Source organism: Melanerpes formicivorus, unplaced genomic scaffold (assembly GCF_026170545.1).
Source record: "Melanerpes formicivorus ecotype bairdi unplaced genomic scaffold, bMelFor1.0.p_v2 SCAF_59, whole genome shotgun sequence".
Classification (NCBI taxonomy): domain Eukaryota; kingdom Metazoa; phylum Chordata; class Aves; order Piciformes; family Picidae; genus Melanerpes; species Melanerpes formicivorus.
In genome coordinates, this window is record NW_027142411.1 from 496,200 (window position 1) to 518,292 (window position 22,093).

Genomic DNA, 22,093 nt, shown 5'->3' on the forward strand with positions numbered 1-22,093 from the left:
GAGGTGGTCAAGAAACATGTAGACATTGCACTTGGGGATATGGTTTAATGGCCATGGTGGTCTTCAGTTGATAACTGAGCTGAATGATGTTGCAGGTCTTCTCCAACCCAAACAATTCTACAATTCTATGATTCTGTGATGCAGAACTTGTGATGTTCAGTTTCATAACACCAAACCCACGCAGTAGCAAGGGGATTGGATTCAGTGATCTCTGGAGGTCCCTTCCAACCCCTACCATTCTATGATTCTATGCACATAAGGAATACTTGGAGAAAATATGCTTATTTGGCCCATTTTTGTTGTCCAGTAGTTTTCCATGGCACCTGTTTTCTAAACCAAACACGTTACAAATCTGTGGCAGGCAACTGAAATGGCAGAAATGTCGATGAGAAAGATACCTCTGAGTATAAACTAAGCTCTCAGCTTGCAGTCCCTGTAAATTGTGTTCCTGTGACTCACCTTAAAAAATTGTGTATTTCATTGCCAGTAGGGCCAACAGTGCCCCGTTAATTACTGTTAAATCTTCCAGGCAAACACTACTTTGATAAATCAGCAAGAATACTTCCTGCTTGCAGGAAAGCCAAGTTGACACAGGGCATCAAACTACATAAGCAACGAATGCAGGCTCTGGTTTCATAGAACATATTTTGCCCAGGCTAATATCAATGAATAATTTTCATGTTCTTAAAGGAAAAGTAGATAAAATACCCATCCAGTTTGCCAGATCATGAGATTTACCAGTGGCATGAAAAGCAGAATTATTAGTGTATGATCCAAGTTTTCAGAGCCTGGAATCATGAGATGTAAAGTGAAGCAGTTGTACATTTTGCTTCCTCAAAGAAGTCAGAAAAAAAAGAACAAAACTCTAAGAAAAAAATTCCAATTAATTTTGTTATCTCCCTCATACATCTGAGTCAGAGCAGAGCCAACAGAGGTACACCGCACTAAGCAACATCAGAATCGAGTCTGACTGTTGCATCTTCAGATTTTTAAAACATAATTAAGCTCAAGAATTTTGTACAAAATCAGCCTTGTCATTAGGCTTCACGGGAGCCTCAGCATCCATCACTGGTGTAAAATTGCCTCTTATCAGACTGCCTATGAAAATAATAATGAGAATCTTGTTCTAAGCATTTGCTTTCCTGCTGATGGCTTATTTTCATATTGCTAATATAATTATATGGCATTTACATAAAACAAGAGCTTAATTTCATAGACTACTATCTTTGCTTATTTAAGAGAAATTATTTTTAAACTCCTCATGTAGAAACTAAATTTGTCAAGCAGGATAAAATGGACATGTTCATTTATTTTCTTTTCTCCAGACAGTAATAAGCAAAATCTCTGTTCTAAAACACAGAAACCTGTTGGAAGCAACAGCAAATGAAAATACGAAGTGTGTCATTAGGATGCTGTCACTGACAGTGATGGCAGCGGTTTGCTCGGAGTGTTGTTGGTACAGGAGCATTTTCTCTTCCTAGGCCAGCTGCTTTCCAGGCTCAGTTCAAGGTTCACCTCTATTCCTCTGGGGCAATGGTCACAGAATCATAGAATGCTAGGAGTTGGACGGGACCCCCAGAGATCGAGTCCAAGCCCTCTCCATAGCAGGACCACTTAGGGCAGGTCACACAGGAAGCTGTCCAGATGTGTTTTGAAGATCTCTGGAGAAGGAGACTCCACAACCTTTCTGGGCAGCCTGTTCCAGGGCTCCATCACCCTCACAGTAAAATGTCTTTTTTCTCATGTTGAGATGGAATTTCCTGTGGTTGCGTTTATATCCATTGCCCCTCACCCTATCACTGCATTTCACTGAAAAGAGACTGACTCCATCCTCCTGACATCCACCCTTCAGGTATTTGTAGACATCGATCAAGTCCCCTCTCAGCTCACTGACCCTGAGAATGTGCCTTTTGGTCTGTGGATGTAAAAGATGAACTTTGCTTTCTCTCCCTGACTCTGGACTTCAAATACTGGACTAATGAAATTTCTCATTGTTTTTGTTGTGTGGTTGAGACATAGCTCAAAATGTTATGCCAAGATGTGGAGGTGTGTTGTAGCTAGCTGCTTGAGAGATTGGAGCATGGGTATAGCCTTGCTTTCTAAGTTGAGGCTGATTATGAGCTCTCTGGAGCTATGCCCTAAACAGGGAAGGAATCTGGGGGCTTATGCAAGTGTTCTCAGAGAGCCTGGATTGCAGTGCAGTAAGAATGAATGATTAATTCACAGACATTCCTTTTGTTGCATTTTTTTTTTAAGGTTGGGGTTTTTTTTGGTATGTACAAAGGCTCATCACATCTTTAGATCTTCAGTACTCTAGAAATGGAATTTTCTGCCATTCAGTAAAATCTAGTGAAGTCAGGATCCTACCAGTCATAGGTGATCTCTTTTCTCTGAACACACAAATACTTTTTTGGTTTGTCCAAGTTACAGTTGTGGCTATAACTGCTGTTCTCATTGGCATGCTCGTGTTGCTTGCACTAACTGGTTAGCAATTTAGCTGGGCAATGAAGCAGAGCAGAGTTCAGGCTGCACTAACCTCCTCAGTACTCCCTCAGTTTCTCCTACAGGTTTTGCAGTATTTACCAAGTTATGTGTTGTCAATGCTACTCACCCACTAAAAGAAAATCCAATAACTATGATTTATTTATTAGAACATTTTTTTGCTGCAGTTTGCCCAGATTCTGAATGGAGTTCAGAATGACTGATCGTTCCCCTTATCTCATTGTCAGACATGTATAAGGCATATAATAATTAAACTCCACCTTCTTTGTGCCTTCAGCTCCATGGATTTCTGTTTTCTTCTAATGGCTCTAACAGCCACCCTGCAGGTATTTCCCAGTATCCTGACTGGCTGTCTCATGAATACTAAGGCAAAGCCCTATACTTCAGACATTGCTGAAGTGAAAAGTGTGAAAAACACACCAACAACTATGACCAACCATGACTCAAACTCTAAAGACAACTAAATGATGATCCATTTAAGTGCCCAAGCTTTCCTTCACCTGAGAGAACACTGAGTGTGCTACTCAAGATTTATATTTTCTTCCTAGCCTTCTTACAACCATGTGCAGCACTGGATGCCTCAGACCACGTTCAGGTCAGATCTCAGTTATGGTTTGTGAGCACCACTGTGAGCATATTCAAGCACAGGCAGGTCCCTCTATAATTGGTATAGACTCAAGCCTTTTCAAATGTACTGGGAAATAGTGATGAAGTGTGCATCTATTTGCAGTGTTGGGTCACAAGAAGGCTCTTCTAAACCTCCCTCTTCTCACACTCCTTGCATCACATGCACAGACATGCAACAAGTCAGAGCTCCAAAGCCAGTGCAGGACTGCCTGGGACAGGGTATTTCTCTTAGCCCACAGCAATGCTTTTAGCCAAGTTTTAAATCTCTGAATGAAGGGTTTTAATGGAATTTCCATTTTCCTTGTTCTCCAGGCACTGCAGTCATGGAACTATTATTTTCTTTATGATTGACTGCTTTATCAAATTATTCTTGGTGTTGAGCATCACTTGCCAAACAATAAGTGTACCAGCGGCCAGCTACACCCCCCACCCCAGGTACTTGGCAAAGTACCAGAGCTGCCACAATCAGTAGAAATTCTCGTGGCTTATTAGCTCAAGAAAGAGATGAAAGTAAAGTCAAGATCCTGAAATGTAAATGATGATTGGACCACAATAAATATTTTCAAGACATAGAGCACAGGAGTCTCAAGGACAAAGCTGTGTGCTCTGCCTGACAAAGGTAATTACCCATACCGACTGCATTCTTTGGAAATGAAGAAGTATGAGGCAATTTTATCACCTAATGCGAAAGGGCATAGAGCCAGAAAGGCTCTTTATGGTTTACCAAGAATATAAATACAATAATTGAATCATCACCCGGCACATGCTCCACTAAAGTTATCTATATTGTATATTCCTTTAAAAAATACTAGGGCACTAATTAAAAAGGAAGAGAGACGTAATTACTCTTCAGAATAAGCCTTCAGCTATACTCCGCTTTTTAATGCCATGAATACCTTTGCTTGTGCTTTCATTTATTTAATTTTATTTAGCCTTTTATGGTAAAAATTACTATAGGCGTTATTAGCAATAATTCTAACATTTTAGGAAGTTACTTTAGTGCATTACATAATTACCTCTAATTTAGGGCTGAGTAAATTTCAGCAAGTTCTAGAAAGAGAAGGAAATAAGCCTTTATGGAGGTTTAAGCAGGAGGAGCTCAGGAATATTAACCTTTTTTTTTTGTTTGACCCTTTCTTTCCCTCTGGCTTAGTGGAACTCAAACTAGATAATCCATCACTTTTTGTACAGAAACACAGAATCTTGTAAGGTAGTTATTATTCATACGCATATAAATAACGAGTCCACGGAGCTCCATAGATTCTAATGGGGTGCAGATCACTGGCTGTTGACCAGTGGAGGTCTGGTAGGTCACATAAAGCTAGTTTGCTGTTCTCAGTTATCAAAGAGCATTCAGGCACATCACAAACTTACTTAGCAGTATTTTTCACAGCTCAAGAGTAGCAGGACAGGTGACCCACTCAGATAACAACATGCAATTGGCCATATTATGAGGACACATGAAGGGGAATGGAGTTTACTTAGGGAACAATCTCTACATAAAACCATCTCAGAAGTTCAGAAGCAAGCATTACAATTCATGAGATTCTCCTTCCCCTCTAGTCAGCCCTGGTGAGACCACATCTAGAATACTGTGTCCAGTTCTGGGCTCCCCAGTTCAAGAAGGACAGGGATATACTAGAAAGTGTCCAATAGTGGCTATGAGGGTGCTGAAGGGACTGGAACATCTATCTGATGAGGGAAGGCTGCAAGACCTGGGGCTGTTTAGTCTGGAGAAGACTGAGGGGGGATCTTACTAATGTTTATAATGTGGGTGTCAAGAAGAAGGTGCCAGTCTCTTTCCAGTGGTGTCCTGTGAACGGACAAGGGGCAATAGATACTCCTCAACGTGAGGAGAAACTTTTTACTGTAATGGTGCCAGAGCACTGGAATAAACTGCCCACAGAGGTTGTGGACTCTCCTCTGGAGACTTTTAAGGCCTGTCTGGATGCATTCCTGCATGTCCTGCCCCAGGTGATCCTGCTCTGGCAGGGGGTTTGGACTGGATGATGTCGAGGTGCTGGTTTAGAAGGGAAATAAGAAACAGAAGTGTCATTAGTGGAAACATACTCAACTAATTTGTGTGAAATATATTTGTTAATTACTTGAAGAAGTCTGGAGGCATGGTTAAACTGATGGTGTACTTCTTACATTAGCAAAATGAGTGCATTGTTAAACGGAGCAGCTAACAGTTGGCCATCTGCACTTTGAACAGTTGAGCTGGAATTTCTGAAGGAATTACTCTGTAGCTTTCATTTAGTTTGATAAACAGAACTCCTCTGCTTCTAAGTAGAATGTGGCTATCTAAAATCTCCACTGTTTTTTCTGCAAGGCTGAAGCATGAGAGTAGATCAGAGTAGAGGCTTGTAGCTGAATATCATTTCAGACAATCTTCTCTAAGCACATTTCTTTCTGGAATAAATATTGCTGAGAACAGCATGCTTTGAGCTTCTAGTAAAGTTGCTGGATAGCAAAGGATGACAGCATCTTCTGTCTGAAACACAGAGAGGACTTTTTAAAGCTACAGGGAGATTTTTTTGCTTATTGCTGGATCTATGCAAGTAAGAATGGGTTGCTGCTAAACTCCTAGAAGCTGATTCAAATCCAGCATATCCAGAAATATTTTATCCGTGGAATAACCCAGGCACCAGTACAGCCTAGGGATCATCTTGCTGGAAAGCAGCTCCATGGAGAAAGATATGGACAGCAAGGTCTCCATGGGACAGCAATGTGCCCTTGTGGCCAATAGGGCCAATGGCATCCTAGGGTGCATCAAGAAAAGCACGTCCAGCAGGACTAGAGAGGTTCTCCTCCCCCTCCGCTGTGCCCTGCTGAGACTACACCTAGAATACTGTGTCCAGTTTCGGGCTCCTCAGTTCAAGAGAGACAGGGATGTGCTGGAGAGAGTCCAATGGCGATCTGTGAGGATGATTGGGGGATTCAAATGTCTCTGCTGTGATGAAAGACTGGGAGAGCTGGGGCTGTTTAGTCTGGAGAAGAGAAGCCTGAGAGGACATCTTATCAATGTCTATATATATATGTGAGGAGTGGGTGTCAAGATGAAGGTGCCAGGCTCTTTTTGGTGCTGCCCAGTGATAGGACAAGGAACAATGAGTACAAGCTGGAACACAAGAGGTTCCACCACAACACAAGGAGGCACTTCTTTATGGTGAGGGTGCTGGAGCCCTGGAACGGGTTGCCCAGAAAAGTTGTGGAATCTCCTTCTCTGGAGACTTTCAAAACCCTCCTTGATGTGTTGCTGTGTGGCATGCCCTATGTGATCCTGCTCTGGCAGTGGGGTTGGAACTGGATGATGTCTAGAGGTCCTTTCCAGCCCCTACCATTCTGTGATTAAATTGCATTTTTAAGATCATTCCCAGAAAAAAAATGTGAGCTCTAATAACAATAACAACAGCCAAATGCTCCTAGAAAAAATTCTTGTTCAACAAAACTTGTTCTTAAAGCATTTTGTTGTTTTGTTTGTCACTAAGGAAGAGAGGGATTTCGTCTGAGCTGTAATTCTACTTCAATCACCAGATCATTTAACATTAAATAAATAAATAAACAAAAAGTCAAAATATTCCAGACATGTCATCCCCAATCAGCCTGCTTATTGTTATTATTATTGCTGCTAGTCATTACAAAATTTCATCGCTAATTATAATTGACAATAAGACCTTGCATATCTAAGTTAATATTTTATAACAGTTTAATATGCATGATGTATTAGCATATTAACAATATAATTGCTTGAAAGTGTGGGCCAGATCTCTGACTGGTTTATGCAGGCCAGACCCCTGACTGGTTTGTGCTGGCACAACTCCCTTGATTAAGCTGATGACACCAAGCTGTGTGGTGCAGCAGACACGCTGGAGGGAAGGGAGGCCATCCAGAGGGACCTTGACAGGCTGGAGAGGTGGGCACAAGCCAACCTCATGAAGTTCAATAAGAGCAAGTGCAGGGTCCTGCATCTGGGTTGAGGCAATCCCAGGCACAAATCCAGGCTGGGCAGTGACTGGCTGGAAAGTAGCCCTGAAGAGAGAGACTTGGGGGTGCTGGTGGACAAAAAGCTCAACATGAGCTCTCAGTGTGCACTTGCAGCCCGCAAAGCCAATCAGATCCTGGGCTGCATCAGGAGAAGTGTGGCCAGCAGGTCGAGGGAGGTGATCCTCCCCCTCTACTCAGCCCTGGTGAGACCCCACCTGGAGTACTGTGTCCAGTTCTGGAGCCCCTATTACAAGAGGGATGTGGAGGTGCTGGAACGTGTCCAGAGAAGGGCCCCAAGGATGATCAGAGGGCTGGAGCACCTCTCCTATGAGGACAGACTGAAGGAGTTGGGGCTGTTCAGTCTGCAGAAGAGAAGGCTCCAAGGTGACCTAATTGTGGCCTTCCAGTATCTGAAGGGGGCCTACAGGAAGGCTGGGGAGGGACTGCTCAGGATCTCAGGTAGTGATAGGACTAGGGGGAATGGAATGAAGCTGGAGGTGGGGAGATTCAGGCTAGATGTGAGGAGGAGGTTCTTCACCATGAGAGTGGTGAGACCCTGGAATGGGTTGTCCAGGGAGGTGGTCGAGGCCCCGTCCCTGGAGGTGTTTAAGAGCAGGCTGGATGAGGCTCTGTCCAGCCTGATCTAGTGTGGGGTGTCCCTGCCCATGGCAGGGGGGTTGGAACTAGATGATCCTTGTGGTCCCTTCCAACCCTGAATGAAACTATGAAACTATAAGCTGGAATTGAGCAACACAGCAGCAAATCATTCCCTGGTACGTTTGCTCTGTCTTCAAACTTTTGATCTTTTTGAATCAGTTTTCTTCCTGCCTGTGCAATGGTTTATTTTTAAGGCAAATTCTTTTCAGTCACTTAATGGCACCATATTGTTTTCTGGATTTCCCCCCACCCCTTTTGTTAAATTTGTAAGTAAAAACCTGTTAGTTCTGCACACAGATTAAGGCATTTCTCTACCTTAGAATATCTGAAATCCTAATCGGTTTTGTTGTGCTGTGATCCACAAGAAGGAAAGGGGTAGTGGCACTTCTTCACAGTGTCACTATTGCTAGTGTCTATAACAAAAGAATTGTGGCTCCCTATAGTTTTCTGTGGTCCCCTGGTTTCTTTTTTCTCCTTCCTATTGGTAGCTGCCACAAAGAAGTGGAAAAAACTTTTTTTCAGCAGACTGACTTTTGCTGTACTGATGGGCTTGTAGAATAGTGCTCTCTAGGTGCAGATGCTTCTAGAGGCTGGGAGTGCTGGTTGGCAATTTTTGAAGCTAGATATATATTTGTTTCCAAAAATTTGTTTGTTTTTTAATTTGCATTGATTTGGGCAAAATCTTTAACTGTGGAACTTCAAACGTTTCTAGTTTACCTTTATTGTTCCTAAGTTCACTAACAGTTGCTAACAGTTCACTGGCAGTTGCTAAAACTTAAAGCATGTATGTAGTTTTTGCACTGCTAGCAGTTCACCACTGAAATACCTGACACAGTTGTTTACTGCAAGTGACATAACTACAAGCTACAGCCTGACTTGCATCCTCGTTAGAGACAAGTAAGGCTCAATCACACAGCTCTCCATCAAAAATACAGATTGTTTTCCACCAGCATTTGTTTCAGTTTGGTCTCTGGATAGATGTGTGGGTGGAAGATGTTGGCAATGTTCTTTGTCTTTTCTGTGGGTTTTTTTTTCCTTCCCCTTAAGGATTTACTTAGGATCTGTGAATAAAACAGAATTGTTTTCATTGTCATGGGCCTGACATGACTGCAGCAGCTTCCAATCCAACCTGCTCAAGCAGCTACACTAATAATTTATTTTGAATTATGTATTTGTTTACTCATATTGATGTGTCACATATATCTTGATTATGTGTCACTATGAATATAAAGCTCACTCTGGTCAAAATTAGATATGCAGAAGAATAGTCTCTAAGGACATGCTGTTTGAATCCAGAGCTTCTGACTAGAGACAAGTACCCGTAATTGCTACTCAAATATTGAAAAGATGCTACAGCTCCTGATTAGGATGCCCCTTCTAACTCTTTTCAAGCCTCATCCCATTCCTTTGTTCCCTCTAGTTTAATATTCCCCCTTCTCTCTGCTAGTGCATCTCCCATGCAGTCTGATCACTCTCTTATGCAGTATGTAGGTTACATGTAATGAGCATTCCTGTTACCTGCTACATTGAGTATCTACTGTATCTTCCAGCATTTGCTTTTTGAAGTCCAAGAAAATGAATAGGAAGTGGTGACACTGAGGTGGGTTTTTCAAAACACAAACATTGTGGTTAAAGGGAGACTGCCTTTCCAAGTGATTCATAATAACTAGAAACCCTTGAGTTTCTGGGTTGTTTGGTTTTTGGGAGAGTGGCACAAGGGGTGGGTCCTGCCTATGCTTGCTATTCCTCTCCAGCACCAAGGTGGATGTGAATTAGTTTCAGCATCCTCTGCTCCCTCAAGGACAAAATTGCAGCTTGCTTGCCATGGCCCCTGGTTCTCAATCACACTGCAGCAGCAGATAACTTTTCCTCTCTTATTGTGCATGGCTAAATTTAAACAGAACAGTGCCTTTTGATTTTCCCTTATAACCAGGGCTGTGGGCGAGGAAACCCTCTGCACGGCTGTAAACTACATCTGAGGTGTGTTTTGCTTTTCCAATCTACTTCTACTTCTTTCCAAGCCCTTTTGATCTGTCTGTGCATTCAGACAAGACAATATCATGTGTATGCACCAAACAAAATATGGTAAATCTGCAAAAAAACCCCACCAAAAAACCCAACCCAAATATTTCCAGTGCTGCCAATACATCTTTCAATTGCCAGAGGATCAGAGGTAATTGCAGAGTAACTCTTTCTTAGGCTGCTGAATGACTGCAGACCTTAATAGCATCAAGAATAGTGTGGCCAGCAGGAACAGGGAAGTCATTGTGTCCCTGTACTCTGCACTGGTTAGGCCACACCTTGAGTACTGTATCCAGTTCTGGGCCCCTCAGTTTAAGAAGGACATTGAGACACTTGAATGTGTCCAGAGAAGGGCAACAAGGCTGGGGAGAGGCCTTGAGCACAAGCCCTACGAGGAGAGGCTGAGGAAGCTGGCATTGTTTAGCCTAGAGAAGAGGAGGCTCAAGGGAGACCTTATTTCTCTCTGCAACTACCTGAAGGGTGGTTGTAGCCAGGAGGGGGTTGGTCTCTTCTCTCAAGCAACCAGCACCAGAACAAGAGGACACAGTCTCAAGCTGTGCCAGGGGAAGTTTAGGCTCGAGGTGAGAAGAAAGTTCTTCACTGAAAGAGTCATTTGCCGTTGGAATGTGCTGCCCAGGGAGGTGGTGGAGTCACCATCCCTGGAGGTGTTCAAGAGGGGACTGGACGTGGCTCTTGGTTCCATGGTCTAGTCATGAGGTCAGTGGTGACAGGTTGGACTCGATGATCTTTGAGATCTCTTCCAACCTTGGTGATTCTGTGATTCTGTGTAATAACAAAGAGGTTGCATTTGAATGTCAAATTGTAGCCTGCCCTCAGATAAGCAAAATGAGGGCTAACTGACTCCATCATTCTGTACTGTGTCTGTATGCAAAGAGTACACTAACTTTTAAAAACATATATTCTGATTATCAGGTTTTGTAAATCAGTTTTAATTCTTTGAAGTTAGAAAGCATCCTGTTTAAGTCCCTGTTTTAATTTAAATTATATTTACATTTACAATCTTATATTAAATTCAGTGTGGGAAATAGATAGTATTAAGGACAAGGACTAGATTAAACTTCCAGAACAGAAGATAACTGACTAACTTCTGCAGAGGCTGAGTCAGGCCTTGAAGTGAAAGGGAAAAGTGCAGACCAACAAAGTGCAGGGTTAGGAGAAAAGTCATTGATTGCCAATGATTTGGTTGAACTGTATGACCTTAAGAGTCTTTTCCAACTGAAATAATTCTGTGATTATCAAAAAAAAAAGGAAAAAGAAAGGTCCTTTTGGTCTTTTTTGCAGGCATGTTTCATTTGTCTGCACATTTTAAGTAACTGATTCAAAAACTCATAGAGATCTGGGGCTCTATGGAACAATTTTTATGTCGTACATGCACTAATGCAGAAACAAACCAAACCCCACGGACGATGGAAGCGAGCAGAAATTCTCTGAGCATGGCCTGAAGAATACATTGGTTTTATTTAATTAATGTTTTCTGGCACTGGTTTGTGTATCTGTCACAGAAATTTTACTGTCTTGTTTCTTTTGGCATTATCAGCAACCTGGAGGTATAATCTGTCCTTTAGTCCCCAGCTATAGATCTTATTTCTTGGTTAAAGGTAGGTATGTGGCCTATTTAGTCACCTATTTGCAGATGGAGTTGCTGAACTTTGGAAACCTCTTAACTACAAATTGAGCTTTGAAGTCAAGGACTTGCAAATGCAGACTGTTCTCAGTGTCCCCTCCTCCTTGTCCTCCTTTCCAGGATACGCAGTCGAAATACCCTCCTCACACTCCACCTGGTTAGCGGGTATGTATGGTTCTTCTGCATTTGTCCATGCCTGTGGAAGCATGCATTGTGCAAGAGTCTATCTTTTTCATGGCAAAGAGAGGTAGAAAAGTGGACAAAAATGGAAGGAGGTGGAAGAAGTTGAGCAAGTCCTTGGTTAATCTTGGGAAGGTCTATCGAGGAGGGAATAAATGAAAGAATGTAACGTAGCTTTGCTCATCTTTCTTCTGGAGACCAAAAGAAAATAAACTGAGTCATCCACTGGAAGAAGACAAAACTTTTCCAACTCCATTATTATTTTTCTCCCAAATAATGACTTAAGGAACAAACCCAAGAAATATGGTTCACATCTCTTTTCTCTCTGCCTCCCTCCCACACGCATGTACACACAGAGACTCGCCTCAATCTGTACTCCTCTAATATGTTCCAATGTGCTGAAATAAATAGAAATGAACATTAATTTGGAAGCAGTGTTTGTTTCTTGTCTTAGCAATTTGTACAGATGCCTTTCTGCTATGCACTGATATGTTTATATTATTTTACAGATATTTCACAACTCTTAGTGTTTTCTCATCCTTTAACACTACAACAATTTCAGGGGGGATCTAAATTTCATGGTGACCAATCCTGTTTGTTTCTCTTTGTTTGTTTCCTTGAATTTTATCCTGATTCAGCAGTAGCTTATGTTCTATTCTGCTTAAGAGAAATATTGTCTATGGCTGTTGTCTTTGACAATTTCAGAGTCAGTTTCAGGCACTCATCTCTCTTGAATCAGCTCATTACACAACACTTTGACAAATGAACGCAGTGTTTGCTGCAGAATGTGATTTGTATAGCTAAACCTCAACATAAATACAGTTTCAGCTCCACAATAGCATCTCTGTTCCTCAGGATTCTTAATTTTAGGTTTGTCTGGTTCATATGGAAAAATAAAAGATAATAATGTTATAAACTGTGGAATTATATAGAAAGAAATAAAACAATAACGTAAACCCTAACAGGAGAAATAAACTTGTCCTGCATGTAGATTATCTTGGTAAAGTCATCAGATAAAACCTTGATAAAGCCATGGGGAATGGATCTGTTAAGATGCAGTTTAATAAGTTTGAAATATAAGGGATGTCAGACAAGTGCTGTTGTTTTTATTAAGTCAGTGATTCAAATATTGTTTTGAACTCTCTGTTAGAATTAGCATTTCCCCTACTTGTGCTTTTGAAATATTGTTTCAGTAGAAATTTCACTCAATCAGGGAGTTGTGCTAGAGACATTTCCAAGCCACGTGGTAATAATAGCAATAGCAGTGATGATAATAATAACAGCAGCAGCAGCAACAATATGTTCTTTTCCAGAAGCCTACTTTCTATTCAGGTACTTTGTTTTAGTTAAAATGCAAGGCAGATTATAAGTTTTTAATGAGAATCTTGAAGTGATTTTGCATGGCTTAAATCAAATAAAGTTAAACTGGATTAAATTGGATTTATTTGAGTTAAACAAATTATGAACTTCATTTTGTGCAGCAAATAATTTCCTCTCTTAAGGACCATTGCTCTCTAAGACCACTTGTGTGTGTATCTCTCAAGGACAGACATTGTTCAGTGTTTACAGGAGCTGCAAAGCTGCATTTTCTTCTGCTAGATAGGGCACAAGACAAAGAAAAAAAGATTTATTAGCCCTAGTTATTCCCCGAATTACACAGTAACAAAGTTACCAAAGCTTAGTGCTTTGCATTACAAATTCCCACTGATACACACACATCTCAGATCTGTAGGGTTTTTGCGGGAAGGAAGAAATGTGTTGATTACAAAAGGAGCTAGAAGGGGTCTGTAGCCTCCAAAAGTTCAAGTTTGGAATAGCTTGATAGTAGGATTTTTTATTTTATTTTCATTTGATTCTGTCATCTATATCTTTTTTTGTATCAAACTCTGCAGCCTTTTGTACTCCTACATTTCAGTGGGTATGTTTACTCCAAGATAAGTACTAGCAAACTATTTCAGGCGGTTAATATTCCAGTAGAATCTGGAAACAGGGTGGGGAAGCACAAGAGCTTTTTAGGTCCTCGTAATATAATAAATAGAATAATAGAATAAACCAAACCAGGTTGGGAGAGACCTTCAAGATCATCGTGTCCAACCCATCAACCAATCCAACCCACCCGAACAGCTAACCCATGGCACCAAGCACCCCATCAAGTCTCCTTCTGAACACCTCCAATGACGGCGACTCCACCACCTCCCCGGGCAGCCCATTCCATAGCGCAATCACTCTTTCTGTATAGAACTTCTTCCTAACATCCAACCTGAACCTCCCCTGGCGCAGCCTGAGACTGTGTCCTCTTGTTCTGGTACTGGGTGCCTGGGAGAAGAGACCATCATCAGCCTGTCTACAACCTCCCTTCAGGTAGTTGTAGAGAGTGATAAGGTCACCCCTGAGTCTCCCCTTCTCCAGGCTAAGCAGCCCCAGCTCCCTCAGTCTCTCCTCATAGGGCTTGTGTTCCAAAGCCCTCACCAACTTTGTTGCTCTTCTCTGGACTCGTTCCAGCAAGTCAACATCGCTTTTCAGGATTTATTGCTGAACTCAGTTGGGCTTTCGATCACTTTAGGAAATATATTTATTTAAGATCACTTATAAGTTCCACTAGTTATTTTTCCATTTGAGTTATCCTTTCCCTAGATCTGTCCAGCCGTTCCTTTTTTCTTGTGTGCGCTGTGCTCATCTACAGCAGGCTGCTGGATCTTGGAACTGAGGCTTGAGCAGAGACATGAAAGAGCTGTACTTCTAGGAAATTATGAACACAATTTGCATCTGTTTCTTATAGCTCCATGCTGTGCTGTGGCAGTGGTGTCCATAGATGACCAACTGAATGTATCTGAAAATAAAAACTAAGTCCTTCTTTGCAGCCATACTCTGAAAAGAGTGTGGTTGGCTAGGCTAGTGGAAGTGTTCTCAAGAATTTTTCATCTTGCACCTCAGAGTGCTACCTTTCCAAACAAAGCCATTGCTTCTCAAGTAACAGTCCTCATGAAATACTTGCACTACAAGATTCGGGTTAGGTCTTTTTCAGCTGTGCATCACAATAAATACAGGTGTTGAAGCTTTGACAGATTTGTTTACTTGCTCAGACAGGAAATTCACACTCTCTTGTAATTTTGCATAAACTTGGAGCTGAGGCTATCAGGCTTACTACCTGTCTGATACAAAACTCCCTTAATTCTAGTGATTGGGTGATTCCTTGGTGAAAAAAACAAACTGCAACAAAACAAACAAAAACACCCCCCCCAAAAAAAAAACCCAACACCCCACATCACCCAACACTAAGAATCCCAGACCACCCAGTAGTTAAAACTTGGATTTGTCACTAGTTTAGAATGAACTTACTCTCCATTCATACAAATGAGGGAAAGTCCTGACCACTGAATACCAACCAGGCTGAAGGCCAGCTCTACAAAGGACACTTGCCCATGTGAGTGTAACAGTTTGTGAACTCTGTGGATCAGAGTGGATCCACTTCAATCACTTTCTCCTTTTATTTCAGGGATGTTGGGCAAAGAGATTTGAAGTGGCAAGGGACATCCCCTGTACGCGTTTTACCACTGAGAACTTCAAAGACGTTAGAAGGGTGAAAATGAGCAGATAAAACTATTTTATCTTCACAGTGTTTTCACCCACAAGTGAACTCTGGGTTTGCTTACTGAGAAGTCATCAACTTGCTTGAATAGGTGTGCTTAGGGTGGGGGGTTTTTATTATTTGCAAGGAAAACACTTGGCATCAAGTGAAATTTCATGGAAAGTTTGCAATGCCAAAAGAACACAGTGCCTTCAGTGTGGTGGGCAGTGGAAGCCACAGATAAAATTCCCTCTCCATCCTCTCTCTTTTCCTCAACAATAAATTCCACTCTAGCCACAAGAACCCTAATAGGCTCTGGGTATCCCCTTGTTTGGAGATTTCCAAACCAGTTGGGTCTCTCTTGTGTTTAGTAAATTAATTTTTTTAATGAATTCTCATCAAGTTTCTAATTATAATATCTTTAAATTTAATGTTTGTATTTCTGATGAAAGACAAACATTTTGGGGGCAGGCACAGGGGACATGAATAATTTCTTTAGAAGCTTATCTAATTAATTACATTTCTCTGTAATGTCTTTAAAATTTGAACTGCCATCATTTCATTAATTTAGATAAAAGTAAATCTTTAGTGTTTAAATATGACACTAGTGCTGAGAATTCTGATAAGCTCAAGATTCATTGTATTTCTATCAAGTTAAGAGGAAAAAAAAAAGAAGTGTTTAAAATGTTTGGTTTTCATGGTTTGCATATTAACTTTTATTTGATTTCAAACATTATTATTTCATGGCATGTGTGTCCAACTCATTAATAAGCAAGATCATATGATGCAAAGTAGGCATGAGCAGTATTCTTACAGGATTTGGTGAGGATTTCTTTTTCTTCTTTAACATGTTTCTTTCTGGACTAAAACTTTTCACTCCTTCAAATGGGGAGCATTTACAATCTGGTGTCTCATAATCTTCCATATCCTGTACAGGTAGAATTGTAATATTTCAGGCTATCCAGCAAACTTAAAGCCTTTTTTTTCAGCACTAATACAGAAGGTCATAGTCTGGGCTTGTGTCATGAAATAGCTATTTTTATGCTGTTTTAAAGTAAGTTAGTAGAGCAATGGCAATTTACACACTTAGAGTTATAGTTGGAGCCTTAAAAATTATATCTGGCTTGTGAAAAAATAAAATACAAGAGTTAGGGTAGGGTTTGATCAGGACACAACACATTTAACTTTGATGGAAACCACAGCAAATTACAGAGTGCACAATGTACATTGTACACGGAGTACAATCTTCCTTTAATCATCTCTGCCACTTGTAGTGCTGCCACCAATTGCTACCTGCCAATGGTGGAGCCTCACCTACTTCTACTTTGTAGACATTTGTTACAAGAGGTACAGTGAATACCAGGCAATAGGAACTTCTGTCCTGCCTTCCCCTAACCAGTTCTGTGCTGCCAGAGAACAGAACCCATGTGGACAGCTGCTAAGCCTTCACAACTGTGAGTAAGTTGATACCCTGACTCCTGGTAGCACCTTCCTTGCCTGCAGTAATAAATTAAACAAAAGCACTTAGTTCAGTTACAAGTCAGACCCAGAGTTTAATTCACACAGTGTGCAGTTCATCAACTTGTTGATGATATAAACAGGCTAAAATACTATGGTTGTAGAATAATACTCACTAAGAGATTTTGAAACTACAGTTGAGTTACTTGTGGAGTTATGCATGTATTACAGGATAGCTTTGGTCACTCTCCAGATCACCTGGTCACCTCAGTTTAAACTAAATCCCTGGTTTTACCTTTTTGATGAAAATAATTATAGTCTCTTAAAACAAATTAGCTATATACTGAATTGAAAGAAAGACACTAGAACTCTTCAAAGTAGAAAATGAAGTGTTGGCTTAGCTGTTCTTTCCCTACAGCTTAACAAGTTTATTGTGCTCTTTACAGTGATAAACACTTTTATGCAAAATAGCTCTTTATTCTAAATAATGAGGCTTGATTTTGGTGAAGAAAGAAGTTCACAGGTCATATTTTTGTCGATGGCAGATGAATCAAAGTGCTTTAATAGTCCTAAGAACTATCTAGTTTTGCCTATGTCAATCTACCATCTGTCTTTCTCACAATGTGTGTCTCCACATTAATCGTATTTGCAGTGAAGAAGTAATAGATGCACAGTCAGAGCAACTAATAGAGTAAAATGTTCTGTGCTCTGCCAAAGATAAACAAAGAAATAAATCTGTGTTGTTTACAGCTTTCCCTTTTCCATGTATAATGGACTTTATCAATAAAACAATACAAACTTCATCAAAGAAAAATCTCACCAATTTAGTTCAAGAAAGGTCTTCATTGAACTAATCTCCAACAAATGCTGTTTGCAATAGGGATCTATTTATTCATTTCAGCCATAAACTACTGGCCATCCTTCTTTATCTCATGCTCCAACTCTGCGATTCATTACAGATAAGACAACCCAGTTAAGCAAGGAGAAGAGAGGAAGGAAGACTGTGGTCACTATGTAAGCATTTGTGCATCAGTCTCGCATTAAATATGTTCACCTTATCTGCTTTGATTTCTTTTCTTAGGGAATCACAGTCAAGTGTCCCGGGTGCCTGTGGTTATCAAAGTTCTCGATGTAAATGACAACGCTCCTGAGTTTGCATCGGAGCATGAAGCCTTCTTATGTGAGAATGGGAAGCCTGGCCAAGTAAGTATATCTATGGTTTTATCTCGTGTACTTTGGTGTGCAAGAACGGGGTGCAGTTTCTCTCTGTCAGCTTATCTTTATTCCCCAAATCTCTGCCTATGTGTTCATGATGGCTTTTACTATTCATTTAAGATAAACTTGTGATTATATTCTGTGATACATCTCTCTATATATGGACCTACATATTTTTTAAAGCATAGGTTTTAAATTAAAGGTAGCTATCTTGGGGCAACATCCAGAAAAAAAATCTCAGTATCTCTAAGCTCCTGCTGTTTCTGCTCTGTGTGGTGGAGCTCATCACTTCATGTGTGTTAACAGGTAAATTATAAACCAACCTTAATTCCCATTTATATTGTAGGTGGGCTCAGCTATAACTGGAGACTGGATGGGGCACTTGGTGCCATGGTTTAGTTGATTAGATGGTGTTGGGTGATAGGTTGGACTTGATGATCTTGAAGGTCTTTTCCAACCTAGTTTATTCTATTCTATTCTATTCTTTTCTATTCTATTCTATTCTATTCTATTCTATTCTATTCTATTCTATTCTATTCTATTCTATTCTATTCTATTCTATTCCATTCCATTCCATTCCATTCCATTCCATTCCATTCCATTCCATTCCATTCCATTCCAATTTGGAAGAAACACTTAAAACAATAAAACCATTTCCCTTTCTCAGCATCTCAGTTATAATATAAATAAATATAAATATCTTTTTTTCTATATAAGATGCATATATAAATATATTTTGTTCATATCCACTTCTCTGTGGGGAAAGTCAAGCAAGCAAACCAGAACTTGATGGAAAGTCAAATCAATTGTAGCTGCATTTGCAATATTCAAAGAGGAATGGGGTGCTGGAGGAGCAGAGCTCAAATTTTCATTGCAATTCACACAAAGAAATAAAACCCAAAACAGTGCAAAACCAAACAAATCTCAACAGGTAATTTCCTTCTTGATTTAGTGAAATAAAAGAGTAGGCAAAAGAATTTCCACAACACTCTACAAGGTAAAATAAACTTAGCAAGATATCAGAATCAAGGTTTAACCTGTGTAGCTTTTTTTTTCCCCCAATGAAATGATACATATTGCTTAAAAGCCAGCTTTCTATTTTGAAGGACAAATGCACAGGGAAGAATATCTCATATGCCACGTAGATGACAAGCTAAGGATTCCAGGAAATGTACAGACTTCTCGAAAGCAATGCAGTGCAAATGAGATTTAGCTGTATTTTACAATTCACTGTTTTTAAACTTTCTAATTTATTTCTAGATTGTGACATTTTATTTAAATAAACAGCAGCTGACAGCCTGACACTAGTCTTGTTAATCCAACTATTCCTGTGTCTCATGTGGGTGTTAGGCATTAAATTCACTGTGCTCCAAAGAAGGTTACCTGACAATAGAGTTAGAAATTATTTTCTTTTAGCAGTGTCAAATGACAGCCTATGCAGTAGTGTATGACAACCTCCCTCTGCCACGACTGGATTGTTACAGAAGATGATTTGACTTCTTTCACCCCTTTTTGTTTATTAAAATGGTGTCAAAGAAGTGTCAGTTAAGAAGAGTATTCTCTGTAACCACTGAAAAGCAGATTATTGAAATGTGCCCTTATGGGCAGATAGTTATGTTGCTGCTGGTATGTAAGTTCTTCTAGCTCAGAGTGGATTTCTGTTTAGCTCAGGGTGGATTTGAGATGCTGAGCAGTGATGTTTTTGAGGATATATTAAATTCTAATGAGTATCCCTTTATCCAGAGCTCACTAAGCTTCCCTGAAATCAGAAAGCTGTGTTGCACAGTGTTTGCTGAATATATTTATCTAGGTTCCACATTTCAGGTGCTTTAATAGGTGGCGAAAAATGTTCACATTCCATTTTGGAATGCCACAGTAAATGGCATTATTAAGAGTCAGATAGCAAAAGAGGCTTTTTTTTTTAAGCACTTAGAGAAAACTTTCATTAAAAACCACAATATTCTTCATCACCTGTTACACTCCTGATCTGATGTCACCTTTGGGCATGAATTCTTGTGTGAACTTTACACATGATTGTTAAATATTTGGCTGCCAGCATGGATGAGGTGGCACTGATCCTGCAATTTCTTTTGTGTTTGAAACAAAAAACATGATGGGAAGAGTCACCGGTCCAGAATAATCACGGAGGTTAGGTACTAAATCTAAGTGATCACTAAAAATTATCTGCTCCTGTAAAGATTTTAGCATCTCCACTACCTGATTATTTAATTTATTAGTTGTTTTTTAGAGTTATTATTCTGTATTCTATTTTGGGGGAGAAATAATATTCATCAGTCAAGATGTAGAATTCAAAAGCTTAAATAGAGCTAAAAATAGAAAGACACTAAGTCTTTTACATAGTAACACAAGCCTAATTGGGACAGTTCTCCAAAGTTGAAGCATGTTACATGTGCAGGAAATGTGCAGTTGTATGCTGGAATTCCAATCTATTTACATTTGCAGTTCAACTTAAATCTAAGTTTAAATCAAATTTGAATTACCATAAAGGAGATTATGTTTGAACCTCTTATGAAACCTTATTTGCAGTCCCTAAATACATTGAACCAGCTATTCCAGTTTGGTTTCTAAGCATTCTATTTTGGGTTCCGATATAATTGTAAGTGGCAAGTGCAGCTGCTGGTGATGTGACAGAGTGCGTTAGGAACTGTTGATGTATAACATTTCCAGATGCATTTTCTTTGCTTTAACCTACTTGTAACTGTAGAGGTACTACAGCTTGTAGGAGAGGGTAGAGAGAGGAGGAAGAGAAGGAGATGTGTACAGCCATGCACATATCTGTGTGCTCCTTGCACATTTTTACAGACAACAGAGTGTTGCCAGAAATGGATTTTGTCACTTTTAGGGGAAAAAATTAAATTTAATCCTACTGTTACAGTAGCTCTAAGCTTACCATAAACCATCTCCTGCTTTTTCCTGGTTTTGCATGATTCCTTTTACTAAAGCCATAATATTCCTGGTTCTGCTGGTTATAGCTGCCCAGCTGTTTGTTTTCCAGCACAGCTGACTTTCTGACACCTGTAGAACCGAATCTGTGCTGTTGCATATGGAAAGTGCCTCACTTGTTGCTCCCCAGCCCATACCCAGCCTTTTCCAGTGAAAACAAAGCAACAGCATTTTCAAGGGCTGAGGTAGTGAAGACAATGAAGTATCAGTGCTCGAGCCAGTGTTCAGACTAGAACAATATCAAACTGCATACAATGTGCCCTCAGTCTCTCACAATTTCTGTCTATTTTATTCAGTTATAATAGAATTGCCTTTATCTAATGGAAGAAATCTTCAGATAGATCTTTGTCTCTCTGAAGAGTCAAAGCTCATTCAAACGGCAAAATGCAGGTTCTAGCAGTAAAGGGCTGCCTCTAGCTGAAAAGGCAAATGTAAAATTGTCCTGTGATGAGTCTGCTGCTTATGGCATTATGAAGCTGCAAAGTAATTCAGAAATAACCATGAACGTTGATGTAACTGCAAAAGTTTTTTCAGAGTTGGAAGAAGAGCTTCAATAAGAGCAGGGAACAGTTGGCTACTTAGGAGCCATTCTAAGGTTAGGAAGTGACATTGCAGGGAAGGAGTTTTCAACAGCACCATATATTTTAATTGCACATAGATAGGTACAAAGAACCACATACTACAATTGCACATAGATGGTTACAATACACTGAGAAGAGCTGTGGCTTGCTCTTTGTCCTTCTACACAGTTCATTAGGATCACACTGGTAATTTAGAAATATTATTTTTTTTAATAACTATTATTTCAAACACATGTGGTTTTGTGGAAGTGCAATGCAAACCTGCAGACTGCAATGCTGAGTGCTCCTAGGGAGCAATTTAACTATTAATGTCAATCCAGAGCTGCCCGTTAAGTGAAACATGCTGATTTTTGGATGTTTGGAAGAAGTTCTTCACCATGAGGCTGGTGAGACACTGACACAGGCTGCCCAGGGAGGTGGTAGAAGCCTCATCCCTGGAAGTTTTTAAGGCCAGGCTGGATGTGGCTCTGAGCAATCTGATCTAGTGTGAGGGGTCCCTGCCCATGGCAAGGGGGTTGGAACCAGATGATCTTTGAGGTGCCTTCCAACCCAGACAATTCTATGATTTACTGTGTTTCTACTGAATGTATGTGCAGAATCAAATACATACCTCCATTTTTAATGTAACATCAAAGTCGAAGTTTTACATGGCAGAATTTCATACATTTCAAGACTGAACAGCCAGAG

The 22,093-nt window shown here is 40.2% G+C and overlaps 1 protein-coding gene across 2 annotated transcripts in view; it reads left to right on the forward strand.

The window, feature by feature from the left end:
• The window catches only part of CDH8 (cadherin 8), a 168,889-nt gene that overhangs the window by 112,843 nt on the left and 33,953 nt on the right, over window positions 1-22,093 (forward strand). The window contains exons 10-11 of one of the 2 annotated variants that reach the window (XM_068161604.1): window positions 11,561-11,605; window positions 17,728-17,849. In XM_068161604.1, the coding sequence (XP_068017705.1) occupies window positions 11,561-11,605; window positions 17,728-17,849 (167 nt within the window). The remainder of the gene's footprint in view (window positions 1-11,560; window positions 11,606-17,727; window positions 17,850-22,093) is intronic. The other variant, XM_068161605.1, reaches the window with a different exon arrangement.